At 48.0% G+C, this 21,488-nt stretch overlaps 2 protein-coding genes across 4 annotated transcripts; both read right to left on the bottom strand.

Moving 5' to 3' along the window:
- Positions 1–10: 10 nt before the first annotated feature.
- HOMEZ (homeobox and leucine zipper encoding) lies at positions 11–13,573 on the bottom strand. Of its 3 annotated transcripts, XM_028495633.2 has the most exons (3): positions 13,350–13,573; positions 11,214–11,376; positions 11–1,710 (listed from the first exon to the last, which is right to left on the bottom strand). In XM_028495633.2, exons 2-3 carry the CDS (start codon positions 11,257–11,259, stop codon positions 113–115), a joined length of 1,644 nt encoding a protein of 547 aa, XP_028351434.1. In that variant the 5' UTR covers positions 11,260–11,376; positions 13,350–13,573; the 3' UTR covers positions 11–112. The 3 variants fall into 3 exon arrangements, with proteins under 3 accessions (XP_028351434.1, XP_028351435.1, XP_007100503.2); XM_028495634.2 differs by lacking the exon at positions 11,214–11,376; XM_007100441.4 differs by lacking the exons at positions 11,214–11,376; positions 13,350–13,573 and adding an exon at positions 7,405–7,602.
- Positions 13,574–14,453: 880 nt separating this feature from the next.
- On the bottom strand, positions 14,454–17,585 carry PPP1R3E (protein phosphatase 1 regulatory subunit 3E). Its single transcript, XM_007100442.3, has 3 exons — positions 17,014–17,585; positions 16,245–16,701; positions 14,454–14,531 (listed from the first exon to the last, which is right to left on the bottom strand). The coding sequence occupies exons 1-2, from the start codon at positions 17,428–17,430 to the stop codon at positions 16,279–16,281; spliced, it is 840 nt and encodes a 279-aa protein (XP_007100504.1). The 5' UTR covers positions 17,431–17,585; the 3' UTR covers positions 14,454–14,531; positions 16,245–16,278.
- Positions 17,586–21,488: the final 3,903 nt, after the last annotated feature.

Below are 21,488 nucleotides of genomic sequence, written 5' to 3'. Positions count from 1 at the left end.
AGCTTTTCAGTTCTTTGCCACAAGGTAAGTAAAAAAATGTGGTTTCTTTGTTTAAACAGTTACTAAGTTGGTTCGTCTTTTAGTAACAGACCTCCCCTCACCCAGTGCCCCCTCAGTCCTGGATGATCACATCATCATCATCATCGTCATCGTCTTCCTCCTCCTCCTCTTCATCCTCATCATCTTCTGGCAGTTCTTCCTCCTCCTCTTCCTCCTCTTCATCTAGACAAACCACCACTTCCGCTGGCTCAGGTAATCGAGAGTCAAACCAATCCAGTACCTGCTGGGTGCTAAGCCTTGATGCCTGACTCAGTTGAGGGATATCACTTTCCCGTAGCTGTTGGTGGGTTGCCCAGTACCTCTCCAAGGGTCGTATATCTGGTGGGGGTGGGGGGATCGGCAGAGGTGGTGTCTCAGCCCATTCATTCAAGGAGCGGGTTGAAGGTGGTGGTGTGGGAATTGCTGGATCCTGGAAACTAGGGGCACCAGGTACTGCGTTGTCCCGAAACCATTTTAGTTGCCCATGCTTCAAGGCATAGCGTGTGTCACCAAACCACTGAATAATCTCAGGCCGAGGTAAACCAGTGATCTGCTCTAATTTATGGTAATCCTCACGCCGTGCCCACTGGCACTGTAAAAAAAATGATTTGAGGATAGCCAGCTGCTCTTTGGTTTTGCGCTTGGTCTTTCGCTGGCGTTGCATATCTGGGGAAAGGTACTCTGCAGGGCCAACCCTACCGGGTGCTGAGTTATGCCTTAGCCCCTGGGGCCAGGCTGGCTCCAGCTGTGGGCGTAGTGCCTGTTCATTGGGTGACAGTGGCTGTGGGATACAGCCCAGTGGCTGGAGGGGTTTAGAGGTGGCAGTAGCTCCATTAGCCAGTACCTGGAAAGAGGAAGAAGAGGTAGAGGAAGGAGGAGTCACATTAGATGCTGACTCCTTCTTACAACTACTGGCAAGTAATGAGACGGGTGGGGGCTTATCCCGAGCACGGGGCTGGTGGACAGCTGTGGAGTGGTTCCAGGAAGCAGTACCTAGGCCGTGTGACTGGTCGGGACCCTTGCCTGCCTGCTCCTTAGAGAGGCCACTGCTTTGAAGATCCTGCCAAAATTGTGATTGGCGGGGGAATGCCCCACTGCCAGGTGCCATCAGGGGCTCCTTTCCTTTCTGGTGACTCAGTGGCTCTGAGGGCTCTGAGGGCTCTACCTTCAATCCTTTCATCTGGGTGGGCTCACTAAGAGTCAGGGGAACTATTCCAAGACCAACTTGTTCTGGAGGTGGCATTGGAGAAGGAGGCACCTCCTCTGGGGGCCGCCCTGCATGATGAGTAAAAGAGAGAAGGGATTTGAAATGGAGTTGGTCCCGATGGTAGACTACTCGGGCTCGAGTCTCTTCAATTTCTTCGGATGACCAGCTAATGCCACAGCGGAGGCGCTGGGCCATGAACCAAGTCTTGACTTTCTCCATCTGCAGCCCATAGCGTAGGCAGAGAAGGGCAATGTCTGCTAAACTGGGATAGGGAAAGTAGCTGAAGGTTTGTAGCAAGTGTTCATTGCCATCCAGCTCACTGGTCTGGGCTGCCTGGGTCCACACAAGTTGTAGCTCCTCAGAGATTGGAGGGAGACAGATGAGCCCCGCAGGGGAGCTATTAAGACCGCTGGCCTCTTTATTAGGAGGCATGGTGCTTTCTGATTTGTGCCCTTCAGAGATAGCTGTAATAAGAAGAGAAACAGCTCGATCACTGGGGCTCCTCTTTCAGCCCATTGTTCAATTTCTACCAAACAAAACGTTGGACTCCAAAACAATCAACTTCTACGTGTACTGTGCTGGATTGCTTTTAAAGTGCATAATAATTTCTCATTTAATTTTTATAACCTTATGAATCATCAGAGCCTACTATAATTCCCTTGTACGTATGAAGAAACCAAAGTCCATAGAGGTTAAATTATCCCAAGTCACAAGACTAGTGAGTGTTGTCACCAAAAAAAATCTGACTTCAGAGGTTAAAAAGGAAAACATCCTTATAGCCTTTATCTTTCCCATTCAAATTCACTTCACCCTCTAAATTCATGGAACCAGAGTGACAAAACTAACCAAGAAAACAAGAAGAGGTGTAATCCCAGAGCACTTTAGCTCCTAACAGATTATCTCTAGAGTTATCTCTAGATTATCTCTAGAATATGGAAAGGTTAAGAATACAACGTGTGAAAATCTAGAAGGTAGGATAGCACAGCCCCTCTGCCCAGCCCCCTTTTCTTTCCCTTTTTGGTGGGCGAGTGTTAGGGGGAGGGGATTGATGGGGTTTTTTTTCTAACTCTCAGTAGGATAAGATAGGTCAGCTATCTGGGATAAATGGGGCTCGCTCCCCCTCGGTTTTGGTCTGGTTAGGGTAGAGGGAGGGGAACGTTTCCTACCCCTGTCATCCTCAGAACAAAGGTTATTCCCCTCCCCCCAGCCTTTGTCTTTTCCAACTGCTGAGTCTCTCTCCAGGGAGCCTAGAGAGCTCCCTCAGACCTTAGCAGCCCCTCCGAACAAGACGGGAGGCCCTCAGCTCTTATCTTTTCAGTCCAGCTTTCTTCTCAGAACCAGGTGGGCTCGCTCATTATAAACTGTAACCGGGTCCTGCAAACTACCCAGCAGCACCAGGGCTCCCAGAGTCATCGTGGGTGTGGGGACTGCAGGGAAAGCCTCTGACTACGCTTCATTCTTGGAAACCTGCTCAAGCTATTTCCCAGAATAACTCTGTTGACCGATTTTTTTTTTTTTTTGGGGGCCATGCCTGGGGCTTTTGGGATCTTAGTTCCCTAACCAGGGATGGAACCCGTGCCTCCTGCAGTTGGAAGCACAGAGTCCTAACCACTGGACCGCCAGGGAGTTCCCCGTTGACCAAATTTTAACTCGGCTCCCTGTGTGGGCATTAGAGACTTTAAAACATCTGTCATCCTTTACGCTTAGAGGAATCCCATCTGAGTTTATAAATATTACTTCTGGTATGTTATGGATAGGACAGGATTCCGATATGCTACATGATGAATTGAGAAAAATCTCAAGTCCAGAAAGTTACACATAGTGCAGTGTAATATCGGGGATTTTATATGATGAACAGAAAACTTCGGAAGCATTCTAATGGGTGTCACCGTTCCCTTTTAACAAGCAAATCTTAACAAACTGAAGGCCATGCAGACCCTAAAGGCAGTACAGCTTGAAGAGAACCTTAAGAGGGTAAATGATGGCAGCATGGCATAGTGGGTTAAAATATGATTAAGGCCAGCCTGCAGTTTGAAGCCCAATTCTGCCACCAGCCATGTGATCTTGGGCAAAAGCTACTGAACTTATAGGAGCCTCAGTTTCCTCATGTGTAGAAAATGGAGACAATGTTGAATGTACGTAAAGTTACATATATTTTTACAGAGCACCTACTGCGTGCTAGATGTCACGTGTAGGCGGGGCCTAGAGCTGTTAGAGGTGGAGGTCTGGGGTGAGGCAGATTTGAGGTGAATCGCAGCTTCTCCACTCCCTAGAGTGCTCGCTAAGCTTTATTTTCCCATCAGAATAAAAGGAGGTCATAACAGCGTCTACCTTGCAAGTTTATGACTAAATCAAAAAATGCAACTGACGTCATGCCTAGACCAAAGTAAAGGCTCAATAAATTAGAGCTTTTATCATTGCTTCAGCCTCACGGGCTGATTCTGATATAAGGTAATGCTCCTCTCAGACAACAGGGGAAGTGAGGCAAAGACTGAATCCTTTAAAATGATTGTTTCAGGGCTTCCCTGGTGGCGCAGTGGTTGAGAGTCCGCCTGCCGATGCAGGGGACACGGGTTCGTGCCCCGGTCCGGGAAGATCCCACATGCCGCAGAGCAGCTGGGCCTGTGAGCCATGGCCGCTGAGCCTGCGCTTCCGGAGCCTGTGCTCCTCAACGGGAGAGGCCACAACAGTGAGAGGCCCGCGTACCGCAAAAAAAAAAAAAAGATTGTTTCAGTCTGTTATTGCAGTCTTAATCCTAAAGAGCGGTGGAGGAAACCAGGGTATCTCTGATTTTGTACTTTTTATATTTGGGGAGTTGGATATAATTCCAGAAAGGATTTTGCAACTTTTAAAAAGTAGCAAAATCACTGCTTTAGAATTGAATCCATAATTTGGATATAAGTTCTTTTTGATTACTAGGTGAATTGCCAGTGTGGTAGCTCTACCTTTACCCTCCAGGTCCATCCCAGACACAGCTGAGGGGCTGTGAGGAAGTGCTTGCACAGCCAGGCACTAAACCACCATTTGGAAATTGTGGCCCACCAGGAACACCACCAAATCTAAGCTGGAGAATACTTGATGCTCCAGCACTTGACATCCACTTAACCGTATCTGTGTCCTGTTTTTTAAGGTCACAGTAACAGTTAGATACGAGGAAAAGGTAGCATAAGGAATAAAGCAGTCCAGTGTGAGGATGAAGACTGCCAGACATGAAATAAGGCAGGCACAGCTATAAGCCCACCAGGAAGCATTTTACTTTCATTCATGTGGTTTGCTATCCTTCAGATTCCCATATCAGCTTGATATTTCAGTATAACATACAGTAATGCAAAGGTCATATCTGGTATACTGTATGTATCTACAGTTTTCCAGTGACAGAAAACACAAGTTGTGGAAGACTTCCTGATATAGAATGGTGGCTGAAATCAGGGCACAGCTGTACAGCCTGGTACCTCCCTGGAAGAATCTGGCTTTGATATAGGAGAAAACTATCCAGGGAGTGGCTCATGAGAACTATAACAAAGAGGGTAGACCCTACAGTAATCAAAACCACAGTGAAGACACTATAGTGTCTTATGTCCTTGTACCTCATTTGGAGAAGGGAGAAAAAGGGAAGGAAAGCTGGAGAAATAAGGACTCCTCTGGGCAGAGGTGGTGGTGGTATTATCAATTGTGAATTATTACTAAACTTGTATCCATGCCAGATATGCCCCACTGCTACTTAAAATCACTAATAAAAAATACAGTCAGGGTAACACCCTTATTTCCCTTTGGGCTTTCCATACCCCTGGACAAAAGGCAGAAATGAATGGGCTGCCTTAAACTTCCAGTGTAGGTGTTCACACAATCCTAGGAAAAAGAGTTCAGAACTTGAACCTAGGCTGGGAATTCCCTGGTGGTCCAGTGGTTAGGACTCCACACTTCCACTGCAGGACTGCAAGGGGCACGGGTTTGATCCCTGGTGGGGGAACTAATCCCGCATGCTGCACGGTGCCAAAAAACCCTTGAGCCTAGGCTTATGGTTAAAAGCAGGAAACAGTTCAAGTGAGAGACCAGATATGAACCTGCTAAATTCCCTAAATCTTTATTCAGAGAACTGAGGTATGTTTCTGAATGAAATGTGTTTTGGTGATAGTTTTCAAGGGCCTTAAAGGACTTTTAGTGATATTCAATTCATGTGCTTCTCAACTTTTTGGATCATGAACCTCTTTGAAAATCAGAAGTTATAAACTCTCAGAAAGTTATGACTTATCACCCCCCCACCCCATAAACATTCACACTTACACATTACATAAAGTATAATCTCGGGGGGTTTGCTGATTGCCCAGAAGCCCTGGTTAAGAAACTCTGCCTTATGTCCTCCCAACTTAATAAAAGCAATGGTGGTAATGCTTAAAGAGAAACAGTTTATGAATGAATGGAAAGAATGGTTGGAAGACTCAAAAGAATTTGAATTAGTCTAGAAGCAACTAGGCATTGGTGATATTAGTTGGAGAGAGTGAAAGTGAGGGGTGTTCAACTGGGCCAAAAGCCTGGCTTAACTGACCCCTACTGGATTACATTATCAATACCCATAGTGCACTGGAAACTAGAGACTGGTAGGCTACTCTAGTGTGGCAAAGTCAGCTGCTTCCTTCAGCTGCCCTATGTGCTTAGGCCAGTTGTGTGTAATTCCAAACCTGCTTAGGCTCATTGTTTTTCTGTATATAATAATTAAACATCACATAAACCTATGAAATATTAGTGCATTAAGAATTGTTTCTTGGAATTCCCTGGCAGTCCAGTAGTAGGACTCCGTGCTTTCACTGCTGAGGGCCCGGGTTCAATCCCTAGTTGGAGAAGTAAGATCTCGCAAGATGCACGGAACAGCCAAAAGAAAAAAATTGTTTCTATGAAAACTAAGTCAAATGCTTTGGAAAGACATAATACAAAGGAGTGTACCTTAAAAAAATTTTTTGAGTTGGGAGTAGGCAAGAAAACTGTAAAAGACTGGAGGGGCAGGGGACTTAAAAAACTCAGTATTCTGCACTCAGATTGCTTCAGAAGTGTTTAAATTCTCACTCCACTTTAAAGAAACCAAACGTGGAAATCACAGATGATGAGAGGCAGTGGCTCCAGGCTCAGGCTGCACATTAGAATTACCTGGGAAACTTAAACCAGGGCATCAACCTCCTCATTCTGACTTAATTAGCCTGGACTGGGGCCCAGGCATAAGTAGTTTTTAAAAAGTTCTCAGGGTGCAGCCAGATTTGAGATTCACTTATGCAGTTTATACTAGAAAGACAATTGGGACTGCCAATCAGCATACTCACATAAAGAAAACGCCTGGACACTAACCGAAGAGATTGGTGAAATGAACGTACTTTTAATGACAGTTCTTAAGATATGTATGCATCATTTTAAAAATTCCCAACTTTAACTGGCTTTTTGTTTTTTCGTTTGTTTTTTGTTTTCAATTACTGCCACCTACTTATCCTAATCATAAAAAGCGCTTCAAATGTATGGTGAGAAGGGGGTTCATATGATAAAATATCACATCTGGGCCCTCATTACCAAATAGGTCTCAGCTTGAGTCTTCTTTCAGTTTAGAAGTCTCAGATTAGGACGCAACACCAGGAATCTCTGAGAACTCAGGTTCTCACTTTCCTAGTTGGTTTTCTGAGTATGTCTGGCTAGGGGTCAGAAGGGGCAGTTTCTCTTAAACCTTTCATTACCAAAGGCTACTGCTCCCCAGGAATAAGGCCAGGTTTCTGTACATGTGTTGAGGTCGCCAGGAGGTAGTCATGGAGGGGAGGAGGGGAGGCCTGGGAAGGAAACGTTTCTCCTATCCTCCATTTCACAGGCAGTCTAGAAGGCTCCAAACTGGGTCAGAGAACAAAAAGTTCCTGCACTTGGGGCGATGAGCCCCAGGAAGCAGGCGAATCTCAAACCCTCCCCTCGCCAAAGGCGTCCCTACCCAGCCTTCCCCTCCTCCCTACACACCCACTCACCCTCCCCCAGTTACAACAGGGAACCGAAAAGTCCAGAGGAGAAAGGCAAGAGAACCAGGCGACTTCGAACCTAGAATTCTCCTCCCCCCAGCGCGGGGATGGGGCTCCGGGGGTCGGAGATCGTACAGGGACTGGGAGGGGAAGTCGAAGGGGCTGGGGATCACTCACCGCAGTCCGGCCCGGGCGGCGGCTCCCAGCCTCGCACCATGGGCCGGGGGGAAAGGGGGTGAAAGGGCAGGGGGCCTCCGGGGTGAGAGTGGGGTTGCTGCCCGGTGCGGCCTGCTCCGAGCCCACCCGCGCGGAGGGCTGGGACCGGGACTGCCACCCCCCCCCCCCGCCCCCGAGAGCGCGCCCGTCTAGCCCAGCCCTGCTTCAGCGAGTTGGAGGCGGGGCGGATGGGTGGGGCGGGCTCCAGGGGCGGTGCCGAGGTGGCCCGAGTTCTGATTGGTGAACGCAGGCAGGCGGGCCCCGGCGGAACGGACTGGGCCGGCCATTGGCTGCGTGGGCCTCGGTTGAAGTCGGCTATTGGCTCCGTGGGCCTCAGCCGGGGTGGCTATTGGCTGCGTGGGGCAGAGAAGATGTCCCCCCGGGCTAGGATGCAGTGAATGGTACCCCCTCCCACCCTCGCCTTGTGGGCGCCGGGTCTTCGGGGTCCACTGGGCGATGTTCCTCCTGGAATTCCCCAAGAAATTCACAGCAGCGTGCTGAACTGTCCAGACCGCCTACAACTACTCCCCATTTGTTTCCTTCGGAAGGAAGACTCAGTATCCCTTTGCCAGCCTCACACAGGAGACGCGCGTTCCCAGACGAGGGCCCAACCGCTGTCAGCAGCGTCACTGTAAACGAAGAGCCTAGAGCAACCGGGAACTTGTTCTCGAGATGGATCAAATGTCTTGGACACCCTTAAAGACGAGGATCCTAGCAGCCCGGCACCTTCGGCCGCTTCCCGGGTCCAGCTGTCACCAGACAGGTGTTCTCAAAGACGAAGTGCTAGAGGAGGTCACCTCGTTCGAACTTACCAGCAACCCCCCCCGCCCTGGTAAAGAGGACCTGGAAATGTCCCTCATATTTGGGGACCTTGGTTTTTGTTGTCAAGAAAGGGAGTGCGATAAAATCGTCTTTCCACCGAAACAGTATTCCACACCGAAATTCTGGGCCAAAAGTTTGTATAGTTAGGATTCTCAGTCTTCTGACTAAAACTTGGGAACAATACTTTCTGAAGTGACTCTTCTGTTCTCATGCTAGTCTCCTCTTGTATTATTTAGGTCACAATAGCTTATATACCGACAATAACTTATAACACAATTTCAGACTTTGCCCTGTATTCCACAGATCTCGCCATTCCCCCTGTACCCCCTAAGTCAACCACCATAACTGCTACTTCTGATTCTTCATTGTTCCACTCTAAGGTCAAGAGCTCTTTCAAGGTTGCCAAGCGTGAGAAATTTATCTCTAATTCAGCTTGGAGCCCCATTTTCCGTTGCTGGCCCTGCATTTGCCCCTTCCTCCCCCGTCTCCCTCAATACATTTAGTAACAATCTCAACTCCTAAGAGTCATGCCCTTCAAACTAGTATCCTGCAAAAACATCATAGGAGTAAGCAACAGAAAGAATATTCTCAGCTTTAGAATTAGAAACTTTTGATCCCTGAGGGTTTAAGCCAGGGCCGGTGGTACATACAGACCTTCTCCTAAATCATGACTTATTACAATACGCCAATGGTTTGTATGTAACGAATGAAGGGAAAAGTGAAACACTGTAGGCAACGGGCAGCCCTCAGTTGTCAATGGAGAGCTTATGGTTTTATAATCCAAACAATGAAACTGGATTGACCCGGAAGAACTCACGCTTATTTGGCTGGAAAGCCAGGCAGGAACTGTGAAAATTTAGTGGCTGCCCCTGGAGGGTTCAGTCAGTCACTCTGGGCATCACAGATCATGGGCTGGGAATTATGAAAGGTAGACAACTCAGTCACATTTCTTGTCTCAGAAGGATACTCACTCCCAATTCAGGAGTAGGGAGAAGAATCAAAGACAGATTTAAGGGAGGAAGAGTCCAAGGAAAGAAGAAACTCCTTTGCCCCAGTTCTGGAGAACAGGCTGAAGCCTCCCCCCATTATGTGAGTTTCACCCTAACACTTTATTTTTTGTGTTTTATTAATTTTTATTGGAGTATAGTTGCTTTACAATGTTGTGTTAGTTTCTGCTGTACAGCAAAGTGAATCAGCTATCACCCTAACACTTTAGAAGATAGAGTGGACTGGGGTGGGGGAGTGGAAGAGAGGAAGAGGTCCAGACTTGACATTATCAGGGAAGGGAGGGTCCCACCTTCAGCAAGACAGTAATCATCCCAGCTATTCCAGGGACTAGTGCTGAAGAATGTGGATTTACCAAATCATCCTTAATCTTTGGTGAAAACTCCCGCTCCCTTTGCATGGCTCAGAAATATAGCAGGACTGACCAGACACACAATGACCTAACAGCTAAGGAAGTTGGAGGAAGTTAAGGGCCCTCTCTTGCACAGAACTCTTCCAAAGCATGGGAGGAGTCCCAGCAATGTGTTAATATGATCATAGGTTTTTGTAGAATTTGAAAAAAAAAATTTAAACTGCAGTTGGTCAAGACTGATGTCTCTTTCCCGAATCCTCCTCCATCACACTTCTCCTTTTGTCCAGTGGCAATGAAGAGGCCACGGGCATTTGGGGATTGACTAACGAAGTTGAGCTGGGAATACATTTATTTTGGGTGTAGGAGTTACACATCTGTGATTTGCAGTTACTTCTGTGAATAAACTGTAATTATAGTGTTATGGGCTGAACTGTATCCTGCTAAAATTCATATGTTAAAGTCCTAACTCCCAGTATCTCAGAATGTAACCATATTTGGAGATAAGGTCTATGAAGAGGTAATTAAATTAAAATGAGGTCTTTAGGGTGAGTCCTAATTCAGTATAACTGCTGTCCTTATAATAAGAGGAAATTTGGATGCAGACATGCAGGTAGGACCATGTGAAGATATAGGGAGAAGATGGCTATCCACAAGCCAAGAGAGAGGAACCTCAGAATGAAATCAACCCTGCCAACACCTGGATCTCAGGTTTCTAGCCTCAAAACCGTGAGAGAATTTCCATTGTTTAAGCCACCCAGTCTAAGTATTTTGTTATGGCAGCTTTAACAAACTTAATACATACAGCTTCCAGGAATACTCCCAATGTCAAAAATTCAGAGTTTATGATATTCATTATTGCAAATTTGAAAATGCTCCAAAATCTTACACCACATATACTAAAGACATTTGGTAGTGTTTTTCCAAGTTTGACAAAAATCCCCCCAAATTATGTGGCATTATTAATTACAAGGTGTGAAGGTTAAATTTTTTTTAATTATCAATAATTTTTTTTTAAGTGATCATGGAGATGGAATTATCTCTTTACGGAAAAATTATATATAATCATATAAAAAGACTATCAAAGAGCATGCAGCCAAAAACAAAATTGTGGGGAAAAATATTTAGGTATGTCACATAGGTAATTTTAAAAATTTGTTATTTTTCTTGATTTTGTGATATTGTGGTATTTGTCAGTTTTAAAGTTATAATTTTTAAAATATCTTTTCTCATTCTGAAATATTTATTTTACTTGAAAAAGGCCCCAAAAGTTGTATGCTTCAGACAACTGAAAACTTGGATCTATCCCTGGGACTAACGAAACAGATATGGTGAGTTTCTGCCCCAGTTAGGGAAACCCTGCTCTAGTGTTCTGCGCTCTGTCCTAAAAAACAGACGTGAGGGCTGACCAGTCACAACTGCAAGTATTGAGGATTTGAGATAGCAAAAGCTGCAATGAAGGAGTTTGCAGAAGAGAGATTTCAGACAAACCTACCACCAAACTAAGATGTGAGAAGTCTGGAAAGACATTAGGGCCACAGAGTGACCCTAGGCGATAAGCCATGGAGGGAACCCATGGAAAGCCCCCACTTACCTCTCCTTGGGGATCTGCTCCTCACGCTGACTCTACCCTTCAGCATATCCGGTTTCAATTACAATGCGTGTGTACTAAAGACTGGGTGCTCTGCAGTGACATCACAACTTGGCCATTATGATGTAATGATGAGGCATCTGATTATTCTCGGGCTAGGGCTTCCCTATAAGGAACAGTCTCATTACTTGGTGGATAATTGGACTCTTTCATCATTCAGGTGATGTGGGAGTCAATGTTAGAACTTGATCTTTTTCTAATAGCCAGAGGTCCTTGCTTTTCATCTCCATCATATTTCTTGTCCTTTGTTTTAGGATTGCCCTTGACAGACAAAAGGGGCTTTGCTTTTCCCTCCAGTGCCTAAGGAGCAGAATGTAATTTAGATGGCCCCCTTAAGAAAAGCACCCCACCAAAGAGGAAACACGGGGCCTTCACCTGAGCTGTTCCCTTTAACTGCAACAGCAGCTGGTGCTGGGTGCAAGGGAGCTATGAGCTGGGCCTGGTAACTTTCCCTACCACTACCCAAAAGGGTGGCGTGATACTATAGGGGTGTCTCATACCAGGGCCGCCCAACTCCTCCACATCTTCCCATCCAACTTTTGTATAGCCAGAGGACTCCAGCAGACAGGGAATAGGACTTTCAAGAAATGAGATGGCCAAGAAATGCAGGGTGCCTCTGAGTCTCTCGCTACCCTCAGCCCCAAACAAACAATACTTCTCAGTAGCTCATACTTTCTTTTCATATTTCAACTTTATTTCAAATACGAGGTCTTTTATCCAGAAGGGAGAGCAGTTGCATGAGGAGGCTGAAGTGAGGCACAATACGAGTGGGTCTGGGGCCCAGTGTACAGAGCTGCACTGTGAAGAGGGTGGGGAGGCTCGGGAAGGGTCTGATGAGAACGGTGGTTTGAGGGGGATTCACATAGCAAACTTTCATTTCCTCTCCAGGTTAGCTATTCAATGGGTAGATTATTCATTGTTGTTGTTTTGTTGTTGTTTGTTTTAGCAATTCACTGTTCTTCAGCGATATCACTGAAAGAAGTGCCAAGGCTGAGGACATACCAGCCCCTTTTGTTTCTCTTTCTGCCTGGACGAGGAAGGGAATGGAAACTAGAAGCAGAAAATGAAAATTTCTGACGTGTCCCTTGCCATGAAAAATCGTGGGTCTGACCCTTTGGAGAGAGGCCTGTTTCATAGCCTGGGAATGGGAGGTGGTCAGGAGGCCTGGGTTTAAGTCCCATCTGGAGTTGCACTAACAAATTCTCTGACCCTGCTGGGGTCCCTTTCTCATCTCTCGACCTGTGTCCTCATCTATAGAGGAGTCTGGACCCAGTGATCTCTAAAGACAAGCCTTTTCAGGTCTCTGGATTCTATGACCTGCGGATTGCAAGGATCCAGAGGGGCTCCAGAGAAACACAGGAGTTAGAAGCAAGGGAATGTGGGATTAGATTGGCAAGTTGAGTCAGGGCTTATTGTGAAGAGAAATGATATATTCATAAAAGAAATGATATATTCATAAAAGCTATATTCATAAAAGAAAACAAAGGAACAGGAAGAATACTTAGGAAGACATCTGAGGTCTGGATGAGAGGAAAGGGCAAAAGTGTTCCTGCTGTGTTGCTTCAACGACCCGAGCCCCTGACCATGGTAATGGTTTCTCTTATGGCCCTTCCCAGTCCATGGCTAACAGGTTATACCCTAAATTGCCCCATTCGTACAGTCATCAGGCTTTAGAGGAAAGTCCCCACCACAATGCCTAACACATGACAAATCTCTGAAGTTTCTGCCAAATTCCTAGGGTTTCCCATGTCAGATTAGACTAGCAGTTTATCCCCAGGCCCTGGGGCAGCTCTGTATGGGAAGAACCAGAAGACTCATGTCTTGGCTCTGTAAAGCTGAGAATAGGGGCATGGGTGAGCCATGGTACTTCTCAGAGAAAAAGCTCAGGAACAATGAACTCTTCTTGGTTCCCTGCCCCCAACCATTTGCATTTATCTGCTTAGTAATACTCAGGTTCCCAGACAGGGCCCAAGCACAGCCCATCCAGCAATTGTCCTAGTCAGGGACCCTTCTAGTGGAAACTTTAGGGAATTGGCCTGCTCAAGGCTAGCTGGGGTAGTAGGAAGGGGCACAGCATACCAACAAGTGTGGAGGACTGGCTAGGGCCAGGAGAGAATCCCAATGTATAGCAAGGCTGGAGTTCAAATGGGTTCCCAAGTTCTTCAGCAGGCGCAGGCGCAGTGGTTCCTTGCTGATCCTGCAGAGCCGGGACACTGGCACAGGAGGCAGCAGCAAGCTCCTGGAAATAGCAGATGAAGCTTGGGACCCTTGGTGCTTTGCCTTCTCCAAGCCAGTTGGGGAGGCTGGGAGGATGCGAAGGCAGAGCACAATTAGAAACTGTGGTCTTTTCCTAATAAGAGATGGTATGTGCCAAGGCTTTTTTTTTTTTTTTTTTTTTAATGGCAAGGTTTTAATTTTGTTTTTAAAGGATAATATTATGACATCATGGTTATGCACTGAGGCTCTGGAGATTTCCTGGGTTCACAATCCTAGCTCTGCCATTTACTAGCTGTGTGATCTTGCACAAATTACTGAGCTTTTCTGAATTGTTTTCTAATACAGGAATAACATTACTCAACTCATAGGGTTGTTTTGCGGATTATAAAGCATGCAAGACACCAGATTTTAGTGGCTACGTAAGTAACTGTGAGCTCTTGCGACTGCTGATACACGTAACAGTAACGCATACACATTACGCAAGAGATTATCACACACTGAGCCTTGACCCAGTCTCCCGCTCCATTATCCTCCCTTGGGCTCATTGGTGACTAAAGTGTATTGCTTGGTGGCTTTCCGTACACTTTCTCTCTTCACTCTGCTGGAACTTTGACCTGAGGGTGATCCACAAGATGCATGAAATTCTTTGTTTTTTCCACCAGGTAAAGATGATGCTTAAATGGGCATTTGTTTGAGGAATAACCCAGGGTTTCTCTCTTTCAGACATTTTTCTTAAAAGGATTAAAGATTTGGAGAGGAGGGGCATGGTAATAAGCCCCATACTCTATCCTGAATGCATGTATGGGCACGTGTGCGTGTACCCTCTCTCACTAAGTGATAAAAGGGGAATCCAGAAAATTTTGAGAAATCAGTAACAGATAGAAACGGGTGTGGGGAGCTGGTTACCTGGGAGCTCCTTGTTCATCTGCAGCATCAGGAACTGCTTTTCCCTCTTCTCCTTTCTAGAAGACTGTCAAGAAGGAGCCTGAGGGAGGAAGGTGGATCAACCATGGTCTTGGAGAAAAGGAAGTAGGTTCTCCACTCCTTCTGGAGGGAGAAGGAATAGCAGAGATCAACAAGGATGAAGAGGGAGGCAGATGGAAATAGAGAAAGTGAAGGTAAATACCGTATATGCTAAAAGAAAAATGAAAGTGATGAGAAGGGGACAAGGAAAAAGAAAAGCAAAGAGCTTAGACATAGGGCGAGAGGAGAGGAAAAACAACCAATCAGATGAGGTTAACCAGGAGAGACATAAGGCATAAATGTGAATGGGTAGAAAAGTCCAGCTTTCCCATGTCACTTGCTCAAGGTATGGAGCAGACTGCCATCTTCTGGTACCATTTAATTTTCAAGGTGCTCTGATTCTTGATTTGAAATGTTTTCTGTTTCTTATACCTATAATCCTTTATACTCAAGAAAGTCCCCAACATTGTTTCCTTTCATTTTGGAGGCTCCCAAACATCATTTTCCCCTAGAGAGGCACCTCCCCAAAGCTGTCTCATAGCACCCAGGCTGGAAGTCTGTTGGGGCAAGAGCAAAAGCAAGGGGCAGAGGATGAGCTATGGTTTGAAAGAGGCCCTGGAATACCCTGAGGCTGCACGCTGGTTGCTGCAGACTGGATGCTTCCTGCGCTCTGGAACATGTGTCAAAAACTGGAGAACCATTCTCAGGCCCAACCACATGCTATGGGTGCTGTGTGTTCTGAACTATAAGCACTCCAACTGTAGGCTGGAGAATGTCGCTTCTAATCCACACTCTGCCCCTCACAAATCATAAAATGTCAGAGCAAGAAGGGGCCTAAGAGATCACCTAATCCAAATGCAGTTTCTCAAGGAGGAAACTCTGGCCCAGAGAGGTCAAGTAACTTGCCCAAAGTTATCCAGCTAGTCAGTGACTTCCTTTTCTTCTGTGGCAGAAGAAATCCTGTGATTCACCTGTCTCTTGACAAATACAGTCCATAAAGTGCTTACAGGTCATTAGAAGGCACCCAGAAAGGTAAGGCTGGCATTTTTCTGGAAGCCCCTGAGTGCACCAACCCCTTAGGCACCACATTATTTGGCTACAAGGACAAGCCTGGAGTTAGTTTTGCTTTTATTTTCATCCCCAGGGCTGCCTGGAGCCTGGAGGAAGGAGCTCTGATGCTACCTGCCATCACTCCCTAGCCAGTCAGTGAAGACTGAAGCTAGGGGCTGGCAGGGGTGACAAGGGAATCCTGTCATAATGTTAGGGGCTGGGGAGCAATGGCCAAGTTCCTGGGACTTAAGCAAGGTAATTATAGCTGAGTTAAAGAAACCTAGGATGGGCAGGGCTGGGGAACCTGCGGTGGCTAAGGCCAGTAAGAAGAGGGAATGAGCCAGCAATCTAAATGATTTCAACTGTGGTGGGCTCCTAGTTCACACAAAATACGTCCTCAGTCCCAAAGAGTTACCCTCAACCTTTGACTGCCTAGGCCGGACGGACCTAACTCACTTTCTCCCAATGCCCACTCACGGAAGAGAACGTCACTATCGTCCTTTTGCTTCTTTTCTAATCTTGCAGCACCCTTTCTGTCTCCCTCCTTCTATGACTTGGGTTCCTCCACTCACATCCACCCCAACCTCCCCGACTTTCGCTGATTCTACCCACACCCCACACCCCTTTGGTTTCCCCCATCCTCCTCGCCCTCCCGGGCTTGACTCTCTAGGGCAGCTCCCCGCCAATCTCGGTTTCTCCCATTCCTCCCCACCAAATCTTCGGGCGCCCCCAGCCCCCCGGTGCCTTTGATTTTTTTCCGCCGTCGGCCGCAGACGTCTCAGATAAAGTGGATCCAGCCCTGGAGCTCCGGGGCTCCACCACTGCCCGGGTGCTCAGGCCCACGGAGAGCATAGTCACGGCCGCCGTTGTTGTCCCAGAATTCGTGGCCGCTAACGCGGTAGCGCAAGGCGAAAAGCAGGGCCCCACCAATGGGTGGTGCCGGGAGGCGGAAGGCGAAGCGGTCGGCGCGCGGCGGGGGCGGGGCCGGACCGGCGTAGGCGGCGGGCTCCTCGCGTTGGGTCCGCCAGCCGTCAGCGCTCCAGCGCACGCTCACGCGCTTCTCGTAGGCCAGGTCCAGCACGCGCGCGCTCCCGGCCACGCCCAGCGGGCCCGCCTCGGCGCGTTCCAGGCAGATTCGCTGCGCCCGCAAGCGGGCCGCGAAGCCAGGCTCACTGGCCGGCTCCAGGGTAGCGCGCGCCTCCTGCTGGGAAAGGAGGAAAGGGGAGGAGGGAGCCCAGGAGAGGGGAGGGGAGGGGAGGGGAGAGAGAGGGGGCGGGGTCAGGGCGAGGCACTGGACCAATCGGAGGCCTACCCCGGCGTCCCGGCAGTCAGAGGGAGCCCAGCTGGGAGAGTGGCCTAGAGCCACCTGCCAATGGGGACCCCAAAAGGGATGAGCGAGAGCAAGCCCAGGGTTGGGGGTGGAGATGGGTGCTCCTAGATAAATCCACTCCCATAAACCCGCCGAGGCCAAGTTGGGGAGGTCCCGGGGAAGGGGCGTACCTCTGCCGCCTACCTGGAGACCTCGGGCGCGGGGCTGGCACGGCGCGAAGTGGCGAAGGGCGTCCCTCTGCAGCTGGACCTGCACGTGGCGGGGTACCCGGGGCAGCTCTCCCGGGCGGAAGCGGCGCACAGCGGCCAGCTCCAGCCCAAGCGCGTCGGCGAAACGCACTCTCTTACGGGTGTTGGGGCTGCGGCTGTGGGGCACCCGGGTACCGCTGCCTCCGGCGGGCGCAGAGCGAGCCCTGCGCCCGCGACTCGGAGCGGGAGCTCGGGATCGGGCCCCGAGGCGCGTCCCGCCTTCGCCTGGCTCCTCCTCCGGCTCCTCCTCGAGGCTGGGCCGTTGGCTGCGGTAGTAGGCGCGCTCTGTCAGCCCAGCGATGAAGCTCAGGTTGCGGGGGATGTCGGTGCGGGGGGACCGCTCGCGAGACATGGCACCCCCCGCCCCGGCGGAGCCCTCCCGCAGCGCCGCCGCGCTGCCTTCCTTTCCTGTCTCCCACCCGCCTGGTGTCGGCGCAGAAGCTTCAGGCGCCCTTCGCAGTTGCGTACTCTCCTTGCTGTCACCTCCAGAATCCTCCACCTCAGCTCCCAGGGTATTTGACCATCACCTCCTGCGTCTCTCTGCTCTGAGCGTGCGCTCAGCGGCGCTCACCCTCCGGGCCCGTGGCCCTCGCCCACAGCCTTCTGACAGGTGGCTCCCCATCCAGCAGGAGGTGGGCACTCCAGCCTACAGTTCCTGAGTGAGACCACTCTGTCTTTTTTCTTTTTTTTTTAACGGCCTCAGTCTTTCGGCACGGGAAGAGTTAACGCAGGGAGTAGAGAGTAACCTTTCCTTTTCTTTTCGGGGAAGTTTCAAAAGGCCCAGCCTGTAACTTTCTCTTCAGGGCTCAACGTCTTCTTTCCCAAACCCTAGGCTCCAGGTTTGGGAGGATGATGGTGGGTGAAAACATGGGAAGGTCATGAAAGCTAGTTAGAGTCTCAAACAGAAGCTGAGATGTGGCACTCAAAAGGGTGGGTGGCCCATTTGAAAGAGTTCTGAGCTGAGAGTTGTGGAAAGACACAGTTTCTGGTCTCACCTCTGGTGCTATTTAGCTGCATGACCTTTAGCAAGGCACAACTTCTCTGGACCTTAGTTTTCTCATCTGTAAAAAAGTGGGTTAGAGTTCTGATCTCTAACCTGACTGTACGCTCTTTGACGGCAGAGGTTGTGTCTGATTCATGGTCAGTTTCAGCACATAGTAGGCCCTCAAATTATTGAATGAATCATCACATATCTCTCTTGGAGCTGGGGCTGCGGGGTTCTAGTTCCAGTGGGAGCTCCAAGAAGGGCACAGAGCTGCTTTTTACTCCTTCATTTTTTTGTATATTAGTGGGGAAAAAAAATGTGAAGTTTTGTTTAGTTTTTTGCTAACTTCCCTCCTGATCTTATGTAGCACTTACAGTGTTCTAAGTACAGTTGTTTTACAAATACTAACTCATATAATATAGCCATCATAGGACTAGGGAGTATTATGCCTATTTTATGGATGAGAAGATTGCACAGGCTCCGGACGCACAGGCTCAGTGGCCATGGCTCATGGGCCCAGCTGCTCCGCAGCATGTGGGATCTTCCCGGACCGGGGCACGAACCCGTGTGCCCCGCATCGGCAGGCGGATTCTCAACCACTGCGCCACCAGGGAAGCCCCCTAGAGTCTACTCTTTTATCCACTTAGTTATGAGTGGATTAAAACATTTCATGGTAATAGTTAACATTCTCAGAGCATTGAAACGGGGAATCTTAGAGTGGAAATGGAATCTCTAAATTTAAAGAAACAGGAGAGTTTAACTGTAAAATCACAAGTGACTAAGTTGGAAATGAATAGTGCGACATATGCTATCTTATTGTTATACAGTTTATTTGCTTGCATTTTAATTCCAGTACTAACCATAGCAATGCTGTTTAGCCAGGACTCATTTTTAAAGTGATACTGAGTTTTATTTTCTTATTTTACATGTACGTATATAATCCATGGACACATTCTTTTCATATTTTAGGGTATAAAATAATGCTACAGTAATTTGTGTTACAGTCAAGTAGTTAAAAACTGTCTTCCTTGCTCTGCTAAAATATGTTATTGACAGAATAGGTAAGGTTCCATGTCAGCCTAAATGGCTCAAGGTTTTCTGGGAAAAGCTCTGTTGCCTTGTCTACAGTTTGAGCTGCCATTTCTTGGCTCTGTAGTGTTGGCCTGAGAAGATCCTTGAGGTACACAGCTTTGGACCTGGTGTAATTTGTGTTGGTCCAGCAGTCTTTGTTTCTTAAACAGCCACTGCAGTGATCTTCAAACATCTGACTGGGCCTACTCAATAATTGGCCAGAGGCATCGAGTGATTTCTTCAGTCAACATTTACTGAGGGTCTATAAGGCTATGAGGACATAAAAGTGAATAAAATTCAGTGCCTGCTCTCACCGAGCTTATAAATAAATGGGTGGGCAGACAGAAATCTATTCGGATCCTGTGACAAAAGTGTTTTTATTTCAAGTAAATGTCTTAGAAGAAATCAGGACTGCAAATGAAGGACTAGGCTAGATTAGTCTATAAAAAAAGGCAAACTTGGGACTTCCCTGGTGGTCCAGTGCTAAAGAATCCACCATCCAATGCAGGGATGTGGGTTCAATCCCTGGTTGGGGAACTAAGATCCCACCTGCCGCGGGGCAACTAAGCCTGTGCGCCACAACTACTGAGCTTGCGCACCTCAATGAAAGAGCCCGTGTGCCGCAAACTACAGAGCCCACGTGCCCCGGAGGCCGCACGCCACAACTAGAGAGAGAAAAAACCCGCATGCCACAACTAGAGAGAGAAAACCCGCACGCCACAACTAGAGAGAAGCCCGTGCACCGCAATGAGGATCCCACGCCACAAGGAAAGATCCTGCGTGCCTCAACTAAGACCCGATGCAGCCAAAAAAATAAATAAAGAAAATAAATAAATAAAATTACATTAAAAAAAAAAGAAGAAGGCAATCTTGCTAGTGGCAGCTGGAATGATCAGCCCAAGGACAAAGAAGAAATGAGGATGGTTGAAAGGATACAGTCATAAAGGAGTGGAATAGGTGGTATGTTCAGAATATTGGGGAGAACTGAGTTTGGGTTTGCAAATGGTGTGGATTCAGTTTGGCCTTGTAAACGGCATGATAACAACACTGATTACCTGAAGCAAAGAGGGACCTTGAAACAATACAGTGTTAAAGTTAAGACAAACTTTCAAATCAGAATTAGGTTGAGGCCCATCTTCTCAGTATGTGGCTTTGGGAAAATTACATAACCTCTCCAAGCCTCACTTTCCTCATCCATAGAATGAGGATAACACAACATAAGGATTGGTGTGAAGATAAAATATCAAGTGTGTAAAGAAAGCACTTAGTACCTAATAAGTCTTCAAAATGTGTTAGTCATCACCATCTTTACAGAAAAGACCTTTCTTCTCTAGTTACCATAGAGGCAGATGGGAATACCAAGGCTTGGACTGGAGGTAGAAGCAAAGGGAACCAGCAGGGAAGGAAAATTGGGTTACCTCTTTCAGCCTTTGGTTGGAGAGCCCTCCAAATGGAGCTGAAGGAAGTGCCAGCTGCAAGAGCTGGTGGGCCCCAATCAGAATGCCTGAGGGTGCCCTTGTGTGGATCAGCTGTGGTCAGTCAGATGGCTTCACACCCTGTGTAAACATACTGCCTTGTATAAGTGATAGACGTTCATGTATGTGCATATATATATATGTAATCTGAAAGGATAAACATCAACCTTGACATTGGCAGCCTCCAGGAAGGGAGGTGGAATTGGGGGAGGGCAGACGGAGGGGGATTGAGGACTTGTATTTTTTTTCTCTACACTTCCATATTATTTGACTTTTTCATAATGAGAATAAGTTCATATGTTGGCTAGAAAGAACTAAAAAAGAAACCAATCTAATTACAAAAAAAAAGAGAAGAGATAAAGAAGTTACCTGCAGAAACTGCTTGCGATCCAAGTCCTGACTCCCTGATGCTTGGCTAAAGCCCCAGCTCACATAGAGACCACTGGGTTAAAGGTCCTGGAGAAAAGGGGAAGTGAAGTGTTTGGTGTCTGTGTCACGTCTGCCAGTTCCACAGGATGAGGCACCTGGCAGGCAGTTCCCACCGGAATGGGAACTGCTCCTCTTTTCTGGGCACCCACTCCAGGGCTGGAAAAGTTCAACAAGTGCATGGAACATCAGAGACCTTCTGGAAATGCTGCATTTGCTCCAAGTTTTCCTGAGCCTCAGCCGGCTTCTCTGGGTAGCCTCCAGGGTCAGGAGCCCCGTCCGGCTCTCCATGCCCTCCTGGCCCTGCTCTTCCTGGCCTCCAGCGGCCCTCTCTCTTCCTGAGTTGTGGCCCTTCCCAAGCCTGCGTCCCAGCCCCGCCCCTCTCTCTGGACGCATCTCTGGGCCCCATCATCACCCGGCGCCGGGCCCTCCCTCCCGCCCCCCCTTACTCCT

Source organism: Physeter macrocephalus, chromosome 11, assembly GCF_002837175.3.
Source record: "Physeter macrocephalus isolate SW-GA chromosome 11, ASM283717v5, whole genome shotgun sequence".
NCBI classification, from domain to species: domain Eukaryota; kingdom Metazoa; phylum Chordata; class Mammalia; order Artiodactyla; family Physeteridae; genus Physeter; species Physeter macrocephalus.
This window is presented reverse-complemented; position numbering and strand designations above follow the sequence as displayed.

Bases quoted from the DNA above. Each gene is read 5' to 3' on its own strand.
- HOMEZ (XM_028495633.2), bottom strand. From the start codon at position 11,259: ATGCTGAAGGGTAGAGTCAGCGTGAGGAGCAGATCCCCAAGGAGAG. The intron at 1,711-11,213 runs GTAAGTGGGGGC...TTCTTATTACAG, and splicing joins GAGCAGATCCCCAAGGAGAG to CTATCTCTGAAGGGCACAAA.
- PPP1R3E (XM_007100442.3), bottom strand. From the start codon at position 17,430: ATGTCTCGCGAGCGGTCCCCCCGCACCGACATCCCCCGCAACCTGAGC. The intron at 16,702-17,013 runs GTAGGCGGCAGA...CTTTCCCAGCAG, and splicing joins CCCGCGCCCGAGGTCTCCAG to GAGGCGCGCGCTACCCTGGA.